This window comes from Emys orbicularis, chromosome 10 (assembly GCF_028017835.1).
Source record: "Emys orbicularis isolate rEmyOrb1 chromosome 10, rEmyOrb1.hap1, whole genome shotgun sequence".
Taxonomy (NCBI): domain Eukaryota; kingdom Metazoa; phylum Chordata; order Testudines; family Emydidae; genus Emys; species Emys orbicularis.
The window spans coordinates 6,774,012-6,792,386 of NC_088692.1; the positions used below are offsets into that span (position 1 = coordinate 6,774,012).

General features: G+C 56.4%; 1 protein-coding gene across 1 annotated transcript in view; it reads right to left on the minus strand.

The window, feature by feature from the left end:
- The window catches only part of SLC5A10 (solute carrier family 5 member 10), an 89,053-nt gene that overhangs the window by 53,359 nt on the left and 17,319 nt on the right, over positions 1–18,375 (minus strand). Inside the window, exons 6-9 of the mRNA XM_065411967.1 lie at positions 14,134–14,239; positions 11,116–11,196; positions 4,938–5,143; positions 659–794 (exon numbers count right to left, since the gene is read on the minus strand). Coding sequence (XP_065268039.1) covers positions 659–794; positions 4,938–5,143; positions 11,116–11,196; positions 14,134–14,239 — 529 coding nt within the window. The remainder of the gene's footprint in view (positions 1–658; positions 795–4,937; positions 5,144–11,115; positions 11,197–14,133; positions 14,240–18,375) is intronic.

Below are 18,375 nucleotides of genomic sequence, written 5' to 3' on the forward strand. Positions count from 1 at the left end.
AATGGGCCTGAACTGCAACCCTCTCCTCTGAACCCTTGCAAACGTCAGTGGGGCATCAAGGATCCGTGTCCCAAAGCTCAGCCACTCTGTAGCGTTTTGGTTCCAAATTGAACCCTGAAGTGGAAAGAGTCTATTTCCCATTTGGATGCTGCTGAGATCTCACAACATCAGATGATCTTGCAAAGCTTGGGGCAAAGGCTCATAAGAAGAGCTGGTGCCACTGAATTTCAGCCCTAACCCCAAAATTCAGCCCTGATCCTCCCCACACACACACCCCTAAACCCAATTGGGATTGAAACAGCCCATCTCCAACACAACAACATAACACTCCTTCCAAAGCATTTCACTAGCTGTACGCACACACCACCATAGAAACGCAGCCACCTCTGCGGTGGGGGACTGCAGCCCACCGGTGCCCAGCACACACTAGGAAGGGAAAAGGGGAACTTTTGACCAAGGATACTCAAGCAAATCCCATGCCCTTTGAAGAGCACCCTGCAGGCTGGTTAACGTCCATGCAGAGGGACTCAGCATGCTGTCCCAATCCTCTATGCAAAGTGGCTAAAGCCGCCCTTCTGAACCGCAGCGGCTTTTGCTCAGTGACAGGCAAATTATAAAACCCTGCCGACACTTCCCCTTTGCTGTGTCTGTACCTCACCTGGATAGAGAACCCGGCTGATCATCCCCGGCATGATGATAACCCCCAGCGGCAGCATTTTCAAATAGCTCGCCAGGATGGAGCCGGCCTTGGCGTGACTCAGGTTCTTAGCCGAGAGAGACCTCTGCACAATGACCTGCAAGAGAGAGGGAGACACGACCAGCTGCAGCTTAGTGCTTGAGATATTGGGCCCCAACCACCATGTCATGTCCAAACTCCCCCAAACGCTGGGGACGTTCAGCGCTCGACCCAAATTTTGCAGCCCAGGCCCATCTGGTCCTTGCATCCTGCAGGGCTGCCCTGAACAGGATCTGCTGGTATTATTCCAGAACATCAGAATGGCCCAGTGCCACCCATGGACTTCCCCCGCTGGAGACCCCAGCTCCTTGCATGCAAGGGTCCACCTCGCCCTCCACGGGGCTGGAGCGAGAGCACTGCATGCTGGGATACATCGTCTCTGTGGGTGGCAGCCTTGCACAACAGAGCAGGAACGCAGCTGCGCTCGGCCGCGTTTGAGATCAATCGGGTGGGATTGCTGGGTTCCCGGCTAGCATGACACTCAGTCTGGCCAGGCTTTGGTTCTTTGGTCCCAGGGTTAGTACGGCTGTCTCTACACTACATGCCTTTTAGCGACACAGCCGCGCTGCTACAGCCGTGCCGCTAAGAGGTGCGCAGTGTAGCCGCTCTTTGTGGGCGGGAGAGAGCTCTCCCACCGACAAAATAAATCCTCCCTCAACAGGAGGCGGTAGCTTTGTCGGCGGGACAAAGCGCTGTTCACAACGGCGCTTTTTGTTGGTAAAACTTTTGTTGTTCAGAGGGCGGTGGGGGGCAGGTTTCACACCCCTGAACGACAAAAGTTTTACCAAGTATCAAAGGGGTAGCCGTGTTAGTCTGGATCTGTAAAAGCAGCAAAGAGTCCAGTGGCACCTTATAGACTAACAGACGTATAGGAGCATGAGCTTTCGTGGGTGAATACCCACTTCTTCGGATGCATGTAGTTTTACCTACGTTTTACCGACGAAAGTGCAGCGTAGACAAAGCCTTCGAGTGAGGGGAGAAGTTGCAGGAGAATGTGCCCACGTATATTGAGAGACAGAAGCATTGTTAAGTCCTCAATTCAGTGTGGCACATTCCCGTTCACACTGACCCTCTCTATCCTATAATGAAGGAGCAATTTTCTCCCCACAATTAAATTCCAGATTCCCCTAAAAATATATATATATGTAAACAACAGCACTGCCATCCGACCCTACACAAACAAACCCACTAGCGCTTACGGTGTCACATGACCATGCATGCCCATCATGCTTTGCATGCTGTGCCTCTCTGCGCTGTCCTTACCAGTGGGCTGAGAGCACTAGGCAGAGCATCCCACTGCTCCGTCACTGTCCCCGCTGCTCCCAAGAGCAGAGCGGTACCGTAGCAGTGAGTGGAGGAGGGAGCACAACGGAGCATTCCCGCAGCGTGCGAGGCATGATGCTGTCATCTTCAAAGCACCAGACACCCGCCCACACAGCCTCACTCACAGGGCTGTTGCATTAATGCTCCCATTTCACAGATGGGGAAACCGAGGCAGAGGAGTTAAGTGCATTGCCCGAGCAACTCAGTAGCAAAGCCAAGAACCTAGAGCAAGAGTGGCTGGTTCCCAGGTCTCTGCTGGAACCAAGCTCCTCCCATTGATGGCAAGGCCGGATTCGGAGCCTCTCTTAAAACAGCCAAGTCAGTGAAAGAGCTGCGAAAAAACCAGCTCAGCTAAACAGCCAACCCCCCCGGCTTCATTCTCAGGGGCTCAGCACCGCTCTGGCTTTGGCTCCATATTACTGGGCCGTGTCTTCAGAGGTGCCAAGTGCTCATGACCCCCCAGTGTTGTTGTAGTCTCGGGGCCCGGGAAAGGCCCGCGTAGGTGACCTCCCCAAGCAGCAGCGTCGCTCTGGAGGGGCCGGAAGCCTTGTCCCAAGTCAGAACGACCAGGCTTTCCCTGCCATTGTGCCTTTACTCATCATCTACAGCTGCAATGAGCAGGCGCCCCACAGCCACCACTGAGCTACCGGCATCCGGGGGGGCACCTCTGCTGACGCCAATGAAGTCGCTCTGGAGGGAGACTGGCATGGGTTAAGTGAGCCTCAGGCCCACAGACCCAAGAGAGGGGGAGGGCACGGGCTGGCCCAAGCAATTGAGTGGCTCTTTCCTGGCCCTTCCGTCCGACGAGCCAGGGAAGATGCCAAGTGCGGAGGCTGCCCTTGCGTCCCCATCGCGGTGATTCAGAGGAAGTCGCACGGCTGAATCACAGCGACACGGCGCGAGAACCGGCCTGCCGGTCTCACCGGGGATTTCCCCTGGCCAGGAACCTCATCGAGGCTGATTCACAGTAGATGGCACAGGGGCAGGCTGGGGGTGATGAGGAGGTGCCACCTCACAAGCATCGGCCAGGGCACTGATCACTTAGAGAGGAAGGATGGCCCAGGGGTTGGGACGCCAGTCTGGGCTTAGAGAGACGCAGCTTCAAGTTCTTGCTCCGCCACAGACTCCACGAGACCTTGGGCAAGTCACTTCATCTCGCTGTGCCTCAGTTTCCCATCTAGAAAGCGGGGTGTCGGGAGGCCCACGCCATTTCAGAGTGGGAGGCGCTCAGATGCTATGGGAAGGAGGCCCAGAGATGCATCAATCAGAGTGGCAGGGCCAGAGCTACAGCCTAGTGGGTCACCTGCAAGGAGCCAGCGTGTTTCTCAGCAGGGCTGCTGGGGCTCAGAGCCTCGTGCCAGGGATCCTGTTTGCTGACGAGGCGTGGTGGAAACACGCACGGTGCATTGCCCGGCTTCCTAGCAATTGTCTCTGTTATCTAAATATTTGCTCTTGTCTCAACACGTTCAATGGGCTTTTGCACGACACCATCCAGCTGGGCCCTTTGGGTTTGTTCTGTATGGATCCAGTGCCAAGAGGCCTCTCTGGCTCAGGCGTGGGGCCATATCGGCCTCAGAGCGGAGCTGGGACAAAGCCACGCCCAGGATGTGCTGGCACATTGTGCCTTGTCAGTGAGTGTGAAATGCGACCTCCCGCGTGAGTGGAGGCGTCTGATTTGGGTGTGGTTTTACGTCCATTTTGCAGGCTGGCATGGGAGCCCACAGCAAAGGATTGTGGGGAAAAGAAGCCATCCAGGGTATTTAACCAGCTAATAGGATGGAAACAGAGGGAGACAAATATCCAGTTTATGCAAGTGGTGGATTAAGACTATTGGGGCCCGGACCCAATGTAAAGGCGCCTCTACACAACTAATCAAGCCCCCCAATGCTATGGTGCTGCTGGCTTCCTGACACACCAATGTCACCTCCTGCTCCACCCTTCTCAGGTGGCATCTTCCCCACCACTGAAATCCGCAGCTGCAAGTTGTGTCGGTCCGTGGTCTCCTCCACGCCCAAAGCCAGGACCTGCGGCTGCATGGATCTTGCCTTAAGCCAGCATGTTGAGGCTACTATACAGTGGCAGAGCACGGAGGTATCTCTGGAGACCTAAGTGATGCCGTGAATTTCTGGGGGAAACAGAGGGCAAGCTATCACAGGAGCCGCAATGGGAAATGCTGGGTTAATTCTTTCTCTTGGGGGTTTCCAGTCACCCCAGACCCGAGGAGAATTAGAGCTAGGGAACGGCGAAGGGACTCGCCCAAGGATGCACAGTGTCAGTGGCAGAGCCAGTCCCACACGTAGCGTTTCAGGCGTGTGTGTCCAACCAATTCTTGCCGGTAACCATTATTCTCTTCTCTTGTCTTTATCAAACAGGGTCAGCCTTTCCACCACTACGTATCCAGGAACTCAGCATGCCCGGGACAAGGCAAAGGGGGCATCCACGCCCCGAGACACGAGAAAAACCCAGGGCCCAGCAAATACAAGGCGGACGGAACCAGTGCTAAAAAACCCACCGCAGCCACCAGCTTCCCGCCATACTGGCAAAGCAAAGGTTTCAGTTCCATCAGGAACGTGCAGCCCGGCCAAGGCCTCAGCAGAGCAACCGGCAAGCCCTTGTCCTCCCTCCCAGAAAGCCAGAGGACAGCGGACGAAGTGAGGACGCCGCTCGGCATCCCGCTCACCAAACTCTCACAGTCCAAGCACCTCAAGGCCAGGGCGGGCGGGGGCCAGCAGGTTTCCACCGACTCCAAACGGAGGCTCCCTGGGGCCGCCAGCCGCAAGGACCAGTAGGCACCGAAGCAGGTGGACTGCAAGTATTCAGAGGCCATAGAGCGGGGAGATGCAATTCCGCGAGGGAGGGGGAATATGTTTACATTTACCTGGTCGGTGCACCAGTACCAAGTGGCCAAGACAGATAGCCCGAAAGTCATGCCAGTCCAGGGGAGGTCTCCGGAGACGGGATCTCGGAAGAGGTGCATGGCGTCCGCTCTGGGCAGGTGGCATGTTGTGTTGGGGATAATCTTGGCCGGAACAGCCTTTAAATAAGCCTCTGCCAAGTTCTGGTATCCTCCGATCTTGCTAAACGCTGGAAGGGAACCGGGAGGGGAAGCTGATTAGAGCACTGAAATACAAGCAGATCAGCTGGCAAAAGCCACAGCAACCTTCCCAGGCAGAATCTTTCCTCCCTTCCCGCTTGCCCCAAGAGGCAGGGCCAGGGAAAGAACCACCACACGTTGCGACGGAATTTTATTCTTATTTAAGAGACACGAGTCAGCTGGTGTTTTGCAGAGTTGGGCGCGGTAGATTCCTGCTTCCCCCAGGGGACGCATCCCGGGTCCTGGATCCAGGCTCCCCATCGGGAGGCTCTCTCCACTGAGTTTGTACTTCCAAACTCCACTGAGTTTGTACTTCACTTTTATTAAAGCACAAAGGTCCCCGGGCAGTGGGATGTTCTTGTTTAGGTGGTGAAAGTGACCAGAGGCGGTAGCGACTGACTTGATTCATGACGGTGCTAAGTGTAGGGTCCACCCTTTGGCTCAGGAGTCAGACCATTTTTTAATCGATCTAGGTAGTAACCTGATGGCCCCATAGTCTCTGGGTACCTAGACACAAGTGCAATACAGACTCACTTCGCTGGGTTTTCTTAGGGTCCATCTACACTGCGAGCGGAGGTGATTGCAGCACGTGTAGACATATCTGAGCTCGCTTCGACCTAGCTAGCGTGAGCTGTCGAAGCCCACCAGGTATCCTGGCTAGGTACTCGAGTGGCTAGACCTTACTTCTATTGGGACAGGAGCGAGCGAGACCAAAGCTAGCGCAGGCATGTCTGGACATGCTGCAATCCCATTCACAGCTCCAGCTGCAGCGCAGATGTACCCTGAGAAATGGCATCTTCCCTCTGGAGCAGTTAATTCCCAGGGGTGAAACTAACACCTGTGCTAAAGGCCTAGCCCCCCTGCTCTCCCCAAATCATCCCAAGCCTGGGCAGCCACTGGCAAATGAACCCCAGATTATAGACCCCGCCCCTCAGCAGCCCGCTTTCAGCGCCACCCATCCTCTCCCAGCCCCGCCAGCTTAAGCAGCGGCGACACTCATTGCGGCACAAGGATCTTGCGAAGCACCCAGCTGCCTGACAGCCCTGCTGCCTGAAGCCGCGGGTACTGCTGCCAGGCGGGAATCTAGGCTTGCTTCCTCGCCGCCGCTGGGAGACGGCGCTAAATTCACCTTGCAGTTGCCCCACTGAAGCCAGGGGATTACCCTGGCTAGCCGGGAGGAGAATTTGGCTGCGGATGCATGGGAAGGCAACATACTTGGCTTGCAAAAGGAGGTGGGAAGATGCCCCTCCCCTTCCTCAGCACTTCCTTCCGAGTCAGTCCATGCAGGAGCACGAACACCCCGTCTGTGGCCACTTCCCATGAGAGCAAGCGCTGCACACACGACGCGGCACAGCGACGGTTACTCACACCCAAGAGGAGCTGCCAGTCTCCTCTTGCCCAAGCCCATGCCATGCCCCCACTAGGCACCGGGCGCAGACTCCTGCGCCCCAGCGGATGGGGCAGAGGCGAGATAGCCGTCTGGGGGCAGGTTGAGGAAGCAGCCCCCACTATGAAGGGCTGGGCGAACCCCAGGCCCGGATATCGGGGGCTGCTTCTAGCACAACTTGTGGTGTTTGGGGCTGAATTTATTTTAAAGCGATGGAGGGAGAGGGGGGAAGCAGCTTGTCTCTGTCTCGCCTTCTGTTCCTCCTCTGCGCTGCTGCTTTGTGAGAATCGGAGCGGGACCTGAACTGGAAGCCAGATCTAATGCCCCACCTCCACCCCAGATCTGACACCCCCAGCTCCGACCCTCTCCCCCCACCATCCAGCCCAACTCTCAGCACCTTGGCATTAGCGGCAGGTTAGATTCATGGGGTTGCCAGATCGGTATGGACCCTCCAACCCCCACCCCTCCTTTCTGTGCCCTTTGAAGGGGTCTATGCCAGGGCTGCCACCCTCATGACTAGCTAGTGCCCATAAGTCACAGCAGCTGGCAGCCGAGAGAATTACCAGTGCAGCCCATGGAAACCGAACGCCCTGGTAGTGCTCCTCTGGGCCCAGGCCAAAACTGGGGGCCAGGTGAAAGACCTGGGCCGTCTGCTGGGTCTGCCCCATGGAGCCTTTCACGCTCCAGCCTGCTGAGGATTTGTGACTCCTAAGCCGGATGCTCCCAAACACGGGCATCCTTGGCTGGGAACTCATTAGTGAGAATTCACACTCGGGTACCGGCGGCCCCGAGCCCAGACTTTATTCCTGGATTCCAAGGGCAGACGGGCCCATTGCGATCCCCTGGTCTGACCTCCCGCAGGACACAGCCCAGAACTGCCCTGGGTTCCTGCCGGCTTGAGCGTGAGCAGCTCTTGTAGAAAAACATCCATCCTTCTACCTTCTCCTCTTCATTCCCCCCGGCCCCCTGCACTGGTTCCCCCCTAGAAACGAGCCCTGATCAAGCTCCGATCCAAACACCCCAGAACTTTGGGCTGATCAAAGTGCAGCGCTCTGTTTTGCCAGCAGTCCCCAGCTTTGTAACCGGCCAAGGCAAACAGCCCCCAGCAGTAGACGTTTGAGATCTGGGTCTGACTCTCAAGTTCGCAGCGTGAGCCCATCCCGGTTCCCTTTTTAAGATGCCACCCCAAAAATGCACATTACTCCTTCCTCGGTGTCTTTACATTCCAGTGCAGTTCCATGGCCATGTGAGCTGAGGACTTCAGTAACTCAGGCAGCGGTTACGGGCCCACTACAGGAGCAGGTGGACGAGGGTCTCTGGCCTACGATGGGCAGGAGGGTCAGACTAGATGATCCTGATGGTCTCTTCTTCCCCAGAAGTCTGGGAGTCTGCAGTTTAGTCCTGGGACCATCAATCCCAAACCAAAGTCAGAGGGGGCGGGTGGATGTTTTCAGAGCATCGTCTGAGGACTCGAGCCCTCCCACACACGCACACTGCTTTGAGAACAGGCCCGTCGCATTGGGGAGAGGATCAGTGTTTGTAAACTCGCCCTGCCCTTGTGAAAGGGGAAGTGGCTACACGCCCACACCTGGTTAATCCCGGTGCGGGCGAGCCAAAGACCGGGGCGGGCGGGAAGCAAGAATACATGCTCTCTAATAAGGGCAGGCGGTTAGCGAATGCTGAATCATAGTGGAAAGCAGGTAGATGCACTGCGGGCTCCGGGCCCTGCAGTATTTCCAAAGGCAGCAGTTTGCATGCAGCACCACTGGCATTTGCACACACAAGAGGTGTGGACCAACAGAGGGATGTTGCAGTTTGGGAGGCCCGCTGAGAATTTGCCCCACAGCTGCCTCATTAATGCCCAATATGTTCACACACCAGGATTAACGTCTTTGTGGTGCACACCAAAAGGAATCAGGGATTTAGGCTGTGCTTTCAATGACTTGCCATGGTAACCAAGCCATGAGCCACAACAACAGGGTGTGTGCGCGTGATGGTACGTTCCTCCACAGAGGTCAGGACAAGGGCTGTTTGCATCAGTGCCGCAGGGGGTGGGCACACACACATTTGTGAGAGCCGGCCCAGGGCTAATGCTGGATAGGGGGATCCCAGCCCAGACCCCTGGGCCAGTCTGCTTGATTTTACCCCATCTAGAGCTGGGCTCACAACAGTGGGGTTGGGTTGCTGGCAGTTCCAAAAAGTTTTTCAAAAAGTGTTCGTTAATTGAAATATTTTGATTCAATTTCAAACTTTTTTTTTAATTTATTTATTTATTTTTTTAACATTTTTGCACTTTTAAAATAAAATTGGGGGGAAATTAAACAAAATGGCGGGGGGAAGGAAATTCCAAAGCCTAAAGTCATTTCAACCCCCAAAACTGAAACCTTTCGGAAAACGTCAAAATGTTTCATGTCAAGATTTTGGAATTGTTTTTAGGGAGGTTGGTTTTTGTTTGATTTTTCTTGACCGGAAATATTTGCGGAAATCGACCCAAGTTCACAAAACGTTTCAACTGACAAAAATGTCAGATGAAAAATTTTGCCCAGTTCTACTCCCCACTCTGTGGTCATGGCTCGGTTTTTGTAGAACAGCCTGGTGGAGGTAGCTGTTTGTTACATGAACCCCGGACGAACTCGGTCTCTATGCAATCACGTGGTGCACGTATTTCCCACCAGGATTTGGTGACTTGAGGCTGTTCCTCAAAGTATTGTGCTGTTGAGTATTTCTGCAATGACAGCCCAGAATGAGTAGTCGGCAGGGACTGAACCTGTGACCTCGGATTTAAATGCACAGGCCTCTAGTGCTTGAGCTCAAGGAGTAGCTATTTTGCAGCCGGGGGGTAGTAGCGGATTCAACCCTGAGGCATTTGGGAACGACAGTCCCACATGAGCGGACGGTGAACGTTAGCACACCTGTGTGCATGCCATTCCCGCACTTGCACTCCTGCACAAAGGCCAGATTAAAAACCAATAGCCATAGAGGCCTTCGTGTTCGGCTGCCTGCTCCAAACCTGGGACAATACCCGGCATGCAAGGGCCTTTAGTTCTCTCTTCTCTGTCCCTAGCACAAACTGCGGCCCTCTTTTTGATCTGCACCTCAGGACGGTGGTTCTGATCTGGTTACTACTGGGGGGGAATTGTCCTGCCCCTTTTTGTACAGTCAAAACCTTGGCTGCTGTTTGCCTTTGGTTTGATTTCTGTCAATATATGGCGTCAGAGACAGTGCCCCCCCCCCCCAAAGAACAGGTGCTGAGCTGTACGGGGGGGGGGCGGTGTGTGGAGGGGCTGCACAGAACAGGTGCAGCAAGGATCGCGGAGACATTGGCCGGGGAAGCGGGGGTGTCTGCGTTCTACCCTCCACTCTGCCCCTGACGCCCCAGCGATCTCGGGCAAGTCACGTAGGTCAAGGCTGGTCAGGCTTGGGTGCTTCACCTGATTTCGTTGGGAGCTGCTGGCGCCCAGCACCTCTGAAATCAGGCCAGTTACTTAGGCTCTGAGACTTTTCACCATGGTCCCCCCCCCCCCCCCGTGTAGACGTAACTGACTTTGGAGTTAGGGTGTGTACACTCGGAGGGCTATAGCAGCACAACGGCAGTGTAGACACTCACTACAGCCCCGGGAGGGGGTTTCCCAGCAGCGTAGACAATCCATCTACCCGAGAGGCAGCGGATAGTTCAACACAAGAATTCTTCTGTCAACGTAGCGCTGTCTACACCCGGGGCTGGGCGACAGAGCTACGTCTCTCGGGGGGTGGATTTTTCCCCACCCCTAAGAGCCGTAGCTGTGCCATTGTACGTTCCCGGTGTAGACCACCTCTAGCAGTAGACACCCAACTGTGAAAATTGTGCCTTAACCCTTCTGCGCCTAAGTGCCCCGTCCGTAAAAGGAGGAGAACGAGACTTCCCTACCTCCCAGGGGTGTTGTGAGGCTATATTCACTCAGGTGCTCCAGTGATGAGCGCCAGGAAATGCCTGTGAATGAAGTTAGAGCAAAGCCGGAGGAAGACCCCGAGGAAGGGAAGAGAGTGCCCAACACCGGTTCCAGCTCCCTGGCTACATGCACGTGGAACGCCGACTCTCTCACGCCTGGGCTTTTGCTGTGCATGTTTCAGAGAAGATCAAAGGAAGCGGCATTCTGACGTGGGCGGCTCCCTTCTGGGGATGCCCCAAATAACACCCTGGGAGTCAACAGCTGGGAATTCCCTGGAGAAAAACGTGAAGTTCCGCTTGATAGTCAAACACCTAACCAGCCTGTCATCCTATATCGATCACATGGATACTGGGAGCCTGCCATGGAGAACAATGAAGCAGAAAGGGCAGTAGGTGGGGAATTCACCCGTGCAGAGACTCAGCATGACGACTGTGCATCACTTAGACCCACAGGGCGGGCACACATGGGGATATGGCCACAGGGGAGCGTAAGCCGTCTGCAGCGTGACGAAGCTCACCCTAAACGTCTGGGCATGTGACTCGCTCGGATCAGGTATTTTAATTTATTTTGAAGACTGCTCGAGTTGCGCGAGGAAAGAGGTTTCCCTGGAGGGCGGGGGGGTGTCTGTGCGGCTCCCTGGCCTTACCTGTTACCGCTAAGATGACGGCTCCGATGATCATGATGAGCGTCTGCAGCGCGTCAGTGTAGATCACAGCTGCCAGCCCACCTGCACGAGACGGGAACGAGATACAGGGGCTCAATCGGCACCGGGCCGGGCGTTGTTGTAATGTCAACAATAAACCCAACCATTCACCTGGAGACGTGTCGGTCGGTTATTGATCCCTGCTAAGCAGGAGACCTTCCACCAAGGTAAAACAGGAGGGCCAGCTCCGTTCACTGCTGTGCAGCCAAGGGTTATGGGGCTGCCTGTCTCCCCATGGGTGGGCTGGGGCCAGGCATGCTCCAGTTGCAGAGCAGGGAGCTCCCCCACAAGCGTAGAGGAGGCTGAGCCGTCTGTGCGGAGCAGGAGTCCCAAGCGCATGGGATAAAAAGGAAAGGGCGGGGGCGGGGGCATGGGTTCGTCTGGAAAGAGGAGCTGAAGTGAGAGCACCACGTTCTCACGCTCCTGCGCAGAAGGCCATGCCGCGACGCTCTCCTTAGCGCCAGAGCCGAGTCCCGGGCACCGCTCTAGTCCACTCCTCTCTTTCCTCTTTGCACTTCTACAGGCAGCCCCCAGGGACGAAGCCAGCCTCTTGCTCAGTCCTCCAGCCCGTCCTCCTCCCCCAACAAAGCAGGAATGTCCCCCCTGGGATGACAGTCCGCTCTCTCGGGCAGGGACCAGCTGAGTGTTCTGGGTTTGTACAGCTCCTAGCACAACAGGGTCTCGGTCCATTGGAGCCTCTTAGAACGGTCACAAAACAGGGCCGTTATTAATAGGTATGTGCGCGCGTCCAGGCCTGGGGCGCATAGGTGCTAATTCCTTAGTGCTTTGCCTGTTTGTAACTAACCCAGCATCAGGGCTTCCCACACTCGGCTGTGGACTCCATTCCAGCCAACGCGAGAGCACTGCTAAGAAATGGATCCCTCCCTTTTCTTCCTTTCATCCCATTGCCCCTAAGTCTCCTGCCTGGTACTCCTCAAGCAATTCCACGCCCTCCCTGGTGTTCTCGCCCACCAGCTCCTGGCACTCTGAGCAGGTCCCCCATTAGTCATTGCCTAGCCAGTCCCTGTACATTTAGCCCTTCTATGTCCGCTTTACCAAGCAACCCCTTTAGCCTTGTGGTTTGGCCAAGCCTGCTCGCCTAGGGAGATGGGAACTCGGCCAATGAGGAGCAGTGGCTTAAAAAGGTAGCTGAGTTGTAGCAAAAGGTTTGAAGCTATTGACTCCCGTCTCATGGCAAAATGTCTGGGTTTCACATAACCAGTAACATCCGATTCGATTACACGGATTTTAAGAGATGTTCTCCTGGTTCAATGGCTCAGTGACCCCACCCACTCGCTGAGCTCATCGAGTTAAATACCCAACACCCACATATGCTCTATGGACTGAAAAACACGCGGACACAATTTGTTTGGGACTAGAGAGTCACGGTGACATCTGAATACCGTTTAGAGCGGGGTGGGCGAACTTTTTGGCCCGAGGGCCACATCGGGGTATGGAAATTGTATGGCGGGCCATGAATGCTCACAAAATTGGGGTTGGGGTGTGGGAGGGGGTGAGGGCTCTGGCTGGGGGTGCGGGCTCTGGGATCGGGCCCAAAATGACGAGTTCGGGGAGCGGGAGGGGGCTCCGGATTAGGGTGCGGGGGGGGTGAGAGCTCTGGGGATGAGGGGTTTGGGGTGCAGGAGGGTGCTCTGGGCTGGGACCAAGGGGTTCAGAGGGCGGGAGGGGGATCAGGGCTGGGGTAGGGGTACGGGGGAAGGGTCTGAGGGCTCTGGCTGGGGGTGCAGGCTCTGGGGTGGGGCTGAAGGGCTTGGGGTACAAGAGGGGGTTCTGGGCTGGGACCGAGGGGTTCAGAGGGCGGGAGGGGGATCAGTGCTGTGGCAGGGGATTAGGGTGGGGGGGGCTCAGTGGTGCAGGCTCTGGGCGGTGCTTACTGCAAGCAGCTCCTGGAAGCATGTTCCCCCTCTGGCTCTGAGGCATGGCCAGGTGGCTCTGTGCACTGCCCCATCTGTTGGCTGGGAACCACGGCCAATGGGAGCTGCGGGGGCAACAGCTGTGGACAGGGCAGCACGCAGAGCCGCCTGGCCATGCCTCTGTGTACTACATAGGAGCCGGAGGGGGGTCATGCTGGCTGCTTCCTGGGAGCCTCGCAGGGCGGGGCAAGCCCCTGACCCCGACCCTGCTGCCCGGCGGGAACTGAGAGCCGGATTAAATGGTCTGACAGGCCGGATATGGCCCACGAGCCGTAGTTTGCCCACCCCTGGTTTAGAGGTACTGAGGCGGTGTATTGCTTTGATTGAGAGGAGAAGAGATTGGGCCAAACTTTCTGGGCTGGCGTGACTCCCCTGGCACTGACGATGAAGGGAACCTCCACTCCTGGTAATAATTTAGGGGCCTGCCAAGGAGATCGGACCCGGTGGTCTGTGCAGGGTGGAAGCCAGGAACTCATGAATTCTACTCCCAGCTCTGAGCCTCACTACCTGTGAATGGTTGGGGAAATCCCATTGGTCAGCCCACCAGTAAAGCAGGGAGAACACTGGTTACTACCTCCCCTCCGGGCACGAGTGAGCTGAGATTTGTGGTCTTTGAAGCCGAAGAGCACGAAGGATTCCGATAAGCAGGGAAGTTGGTGGTGAAGTGCATTCGCTAAGACCCTTCGGATAAAGGATTGGACCCTCTTAGGATGGTCACCGTGTGGGGATGTCGCAACGGTGACCATTAATAATAGGCCCACCTGTGTGCACACGTACGTATACACGAGAGAATCCAAGGCACATGTTGGAGAGGGAGGAAGTTACTGGACATGAGAAGCCCGCTCATGCAGCCCTCACTCCGGTAGTCCTGCTGACTTCCCTGGCCCAGGCAGCGTCTAGAAGTGCAGGGAATCCCGAGCCAACGAGCCGAGAGGTATTTCACTAGCTAGAAGTGGAACGTAAGCGTTGTGCGCCCAACAGAGCGCCGGCCTCGGAGTCCTTCCTGCTCCAACCCTTGGCAACTTACCAGCAATGGTGTAGAGAGCTGTGACCACCAGCATCAGGACGGTGGAGAGGTAGAGGTTCCAGCCCAGGCAAACTTGTACAAACAGGGCCCCCGAGTACAGATCTGTCTGCATGTGAAATAAAGAACACGGTGTTTGGGTGAGGCCCATGGCTACGCCCTGCCAACACCCAGAGAGGTGGGAATGGGGACAATCTACCCAGAGCTAACCTGGGTACCACAGAGCTTAGCACCTTCTGCCATGCACCCAACTGGAGGCAAGTGCTTCCCCACACGGGCACCGCGTGACGTGAGCTGAAGGTCTCAGCCCGCTTCAGCCGAGCACAGAACCACTGGCCATAACCAGGGGACTGACCTGCTCTTCCCACCCGAGTAGTGCCCTGCAGGGCAGAGCTGGGCAGGCAACACCAAGGGAAACTCCAAATGCCACTTCCCCATGCTGGGCCCGTTTGGAGAGAAATTGAGTATGTCAGTCATCAGGGCTGGCAACCTGGCCTCTCTCACGCTCACACGGGGTCTAATCCTTAACGAGGAGGCAGTGTGGTCTAGTGGCTAGCGCACTTGTGTGGCACTCAGGACACGTGGGTTCCGTTCCCAGCTCTGGGGTTGGCCTGCTGGGGGCACCTTGGTAAAGTCAGTTGACTTCTCTGTGCCTCAGTTTCCCCAGCTGTAAGATGAGGCTAATGATACCGACCGCCTGTGTGATATGCTTTCAGGTCTCCGGAGGACGAGTGCTATAGAAGAGCTCGGGATTATTATTATCCCGCCAGGCGCTGGCCTGTCCCCATTCCCTTGAGAACAAAAGAGAGTTAAGGGCGCTCAGAACCTGCCAGGATCGGGCCTGTCACTGCCCCATTGCTGACCCTACCGCTGAGAAGGCAGATGGTCACTGCAGAAGTGGACCCAGCCAGACTCAGCATCTCCCCACGGTAGGTAACTCCTCACTAGCACACTCTCCTCCTAGCGCTACTTTCAGCTGAGGATCTCAAAGCACTATAGAAACATTCACTCATTAAGCCTCATACAACCCTTGACAGGCAGGCGAGCGCCAGGTGGGGAAACTGAGGCAGGGCACGGTCAAATGACTCAGCCATGGTCACGCAGCAAGTCAGTGGAAGATTCAGGAGCAGAACCCGGGAGCCCCGACTCCCCCATGCTCTGCCTCACATCTTTGATGTTTCAGGCTAAGCGAAGGTCATGCTCTCAGAGCAGGATCCGTCCCCTGGTGCTCCGGGGAGAGGAGACGACCTCGGCAGGGTCACTAGCTCAGATACCTCAGAACTAGAGACGCTAATTCCCGGTTACGCTGAACTCCTGATATGACGCACGATGGCACAGAGCCGCAACACCTTGAGTCTCTCCCATGTGACACACCCATGCCCGGAAGGCAGCGAGCTTGGTGGAGCACCAAGGGGAGGACGGCCCAGGCGGATAAGAGGGGCAGGCTGCTCCCAGTCCCTGGGCCAGGCACTCAGTTCTCCCAGGAAAGGCCATTAAGCTGCCTCATCTCTGCAACATCCACCAGCGGGCCCTTCCCAAAGAGAGGCCGGGGTGGCTGGGGAGAGCCAGAGGCAGAGTGGAAGAGGGCCCGGCCCCCAGGAGAAAATGGAGCACGGGAAAAACACGGGAGGTGTTCTCCCCCGTGGTGGCAGGGTGCCGCAGAGGCTGTGCAGCATCCAGACCCCCACAGACCCTGAACCTAGAGATGGTTGGAGGGGAGCTCAGCTCTTCCCCTCGGTCCCTGTTTTCTGTCTACTCAGCAAACTCCTTTGCCGTCTCTGCCACCCTTCGGCAGGCCAGCGGGTGCAGTAATGGGGGAGGGCCAGTCTATCCCTCTCTGCTTGACTGGATTCGTTCCCTTGGCAGCCGCCGCCGCCTTTGAAAAGCCTGCCAAGCCGTTTCCCAGAGCCCCGCTCCCCGCCAGCTGGAGTGGGATGCTGAAGCTGTCAGAGCTTCGGGCCATCCCCAGTGGGGCGGTGGGCCACGAGCTGGGGCGCTCACATGGGCAGAGGGAGTTCATGCCAAGCACATCACAGATAGGATCCAACAAACGGGCTGAGTGCAAACACTACCGGAATCGTTGGGTCTGTATTTCTATAACACCTCTTAGCCGAAGAGCTCAGAGCAAACAATTAGCTCAACCCCCACACAAGCTGATTAAGGATTATACCCATTTGACAGACGGAGAAACTGAGGCACTCACCGGTGATAGGCGTTGCTTGCAGTTGGGCAGCAAAGAGTAGCAAAGTGAGGGATCAAACCCAGCAACCCTGACTTCCAGTCCCCTGCTCTAGCCACCACACCAGATTTGCAGCCCCCAGGGTTGGGTGTATGCTGAGATCGGCCAAAGGAGCCGTTCTAACACACACCAGAGGTTCCGTGAGCCCAGCTTCTGGGGCACAAGGAGGAGATGTTGCTATGAGATTGCAGCAAGACGCCTTGAGGGTCCCCAGCTCTGCTGGTCACCTGGGAGAGCCCCCCCCCCCCCCCGACCGGGGGAGGGACTGGTCGCTCCAAAACCCTTTAAACCTCATCATTTGATGAAATGTCACCTTTGACCGAAAGCCGGGGGAATGTCCCGGCACATCTCTTCCCTGGCATGTCGCTGGTTGCAAGGCTACCACCCACATGGAGAGCTCTCTCCAGGGCACCGTCCTTCCGAGCCTCGTTCGTTTGTGGCATCACACCCTGTTCGAATCACGCGGCTCCACGGGACTGGAACGGAAGGACCCAAACCAACGGCCGCCCATGGGCACCTTCCTCTGCCCAGCGGAGAGCATGCATGGAAAGATCAGTGGGAGGTTAGTTAAAAATGTAGGGCCAGATCCTCAGCTGGTGCAAATCAGCCCAACTCCACGGACGCCCATTTACCCCAGCTAAGGATCTCAGAGTTCACAGGGCAGCCAGGCGGGTGCAGGAGGTGTAGTTTCTCTCTCCTTGGGCCAGCCCCCAGTTAGTCAGGCCTCCAAAGCAGAGCCTTTCGGAGGTGCCATGGGAAGACCTGCTGACGAAGGGCGAGAGGTGGTTATTAATAAGAGGCCCTTTCCAGGATGGAACTTGGTCCCAGACCAGACTGGCCTTGGGAGGCAGCAAACTAGGGGCCAGGACACCTGGCTTTTATTCCAGTCCCTGCCGGGTGACCTTGGGCAAGTGAGTTTCCCTGTGAGTACAACATGGATAACCACACTCGCTCACCCAGCCTGAGAAAGCACCCAGATCGACAGAGGAAAGGGCTAAATATAATAATTCATGCCCCAACCCCTCGCACACTTTCCACAGCACCTTCCACGCCAGCATCTTGGCTTCTGGCCTGAGAGGGGCAGGACCCCACAGAGTGCCTTCTGTTTGGAGCAAGGGAAGGAGGAGTCGTCCCAGAAATGCAAACAGGATGGTGGAAGGAGCAGGAAGAGCCCCATGCTCCCCAGGTCATGGGGGAGTGTAGCACCTCCCGCTGTTATACAGAACCCAGGTGCAGACGTCATTCCTTCACCAGCAGGATCTCCAGCATGCCTGCGGTATCTCAGTGGGAGCCGAACAGGCCCAACAGACGTTACTGGAAGAGTCCCAGATTAACAAGGCCTTTAACTTGGAAAGTTCAGGAGAAGAGGAGGACTTGGTAAGTCTCAACCCCACGGGAGCTTCACGAATGCGGCTTGTGGATGTTCTGCGAGCTGGTGGGACGCCTGCCAATTTAATCAGGAGGGTCCCGGCTACACATAGTGCTGGGACGCAGCTTGATCTACACAGCTGAGCTGCATCACACTCAGCTCAGCAAAGCAGGGCATCAACATTCTCCACGGGATTAGCGACGGGGTTGTGCATGTGGAACCGAGGGCAAGATCTAGCTCAAGCTCAAGGTCAAGGCTTCTCCGAGGGTGAGGTGCAAACCGCAGGCACGTGGGCCCAGCCTCATGCTGGGTGACGAGAATGAACCAGCCCTGTCTGACATCCCCGGGAGCCGGCCAGCCAGGACACGGGAGGGACACGCGCTGTTCTCTAATCTCCCAAAGAATGTCGGCAGCGTGTTCTGCCGACCGGCATGGAATTAGCCCCCTGGCTGGACCTGCCAGGCTCCATCCCTGCTGGATATATGTGAGCTGCTGCTGCTCTCGGTGCCTAAGACACAGATCCAGCACCGGTGCCCAGCCCAAGCAATTGCGGATCTCTCTCTCTGCAGCATCCTGGGGGCGTGGGGGTAAGCAAGAAGGAATCCTCCCACCAGTCTGCCAAGGAGTCCCTCCATGG